This window comes from Phytophthora parasitica (assembly GCF_000247585.1).
Source record: "Phytophthora parasitica INRA-310 unplaced genomic scaffold supercont2.169, whole genome shotgun sequence".
NCBI classification, from domain to species: domain Eukaryota; phylum Oomycota; class Peronosporomycetes; order Peronosporales; family Peronosporaceae; genus Phytophthora; species Phytophthora nicotianae.
The window spans coordinates 1-561 of NW_008649155.1; the positions used below are offsets into that span (position 1 = coordinate 1).

General features: G+C 55.1%; 1 protein-coding gene across 1 annotated transcript; it reads left to right on the forward strand.

Moving 5' to 3' along the window:
• Nucleotides 1-16: 16 nt before the first annotated feature.
• On the forward strand, nt 17-187 carry PPTG_24704 (cathepsin H; the record flags this gene model as incomplete). The annotated part of the gene is made up of 1 exon (XM_008918266.1): nt 17-187. A coding segment is annotated over one exon (171 nt), but the record flags the coding sequence as incomplete, so codon positions are not given.
• Nucleotides 188-561: the final 374 nt, after the last annotated feature.

Here is a 561-nt window from a genome sequence, read left to right on the forward strand (position 1 = left end):
CTCCGGCGAAAAAGATGTGAACCACGCCGTGTTGGCTGTGGGCTATGGCGTGGAGGACGGCAAGGACCACTGGATCGTCAAGAACAGTTGGGGCATCAAGTGGGGCATGGACGGCTTCTTCCAGATCGCTCGTGGCAGCAACATGTGCGGCCTGGCCAACTGCGCCTCGTACCCCATCGTGGTGTAAAGCTGCGGATTACTACTGGCCATCGTCTACATGTGTGGTTGATTTGCTTCCATGTCCATTTGCGTGTTCGACGATGGGCAGCGATCTTTGCCGCCGTCGGACAAGGTGGACCTTTTTACGAATAAGATGAAACAATGAAAGATCACCGGAATGAACACTTTACATAGTGTACCACATTGGACATCTTCGCCGTCGGAGTTGAGCTCCGACGGCGCATCGAGTGTATACACTTCGGGCAACTCGCCAAGAAGGTTGTAAGTGAGACCGGTGGCGGTCCGATGCATCACCACGCGACCGTGTCTGGTGCGTATCGCCTCGATGCCATCGACTGGTGGCAAGCTCGTCACCAACGAGAACTGTCTTGCTGCTACATG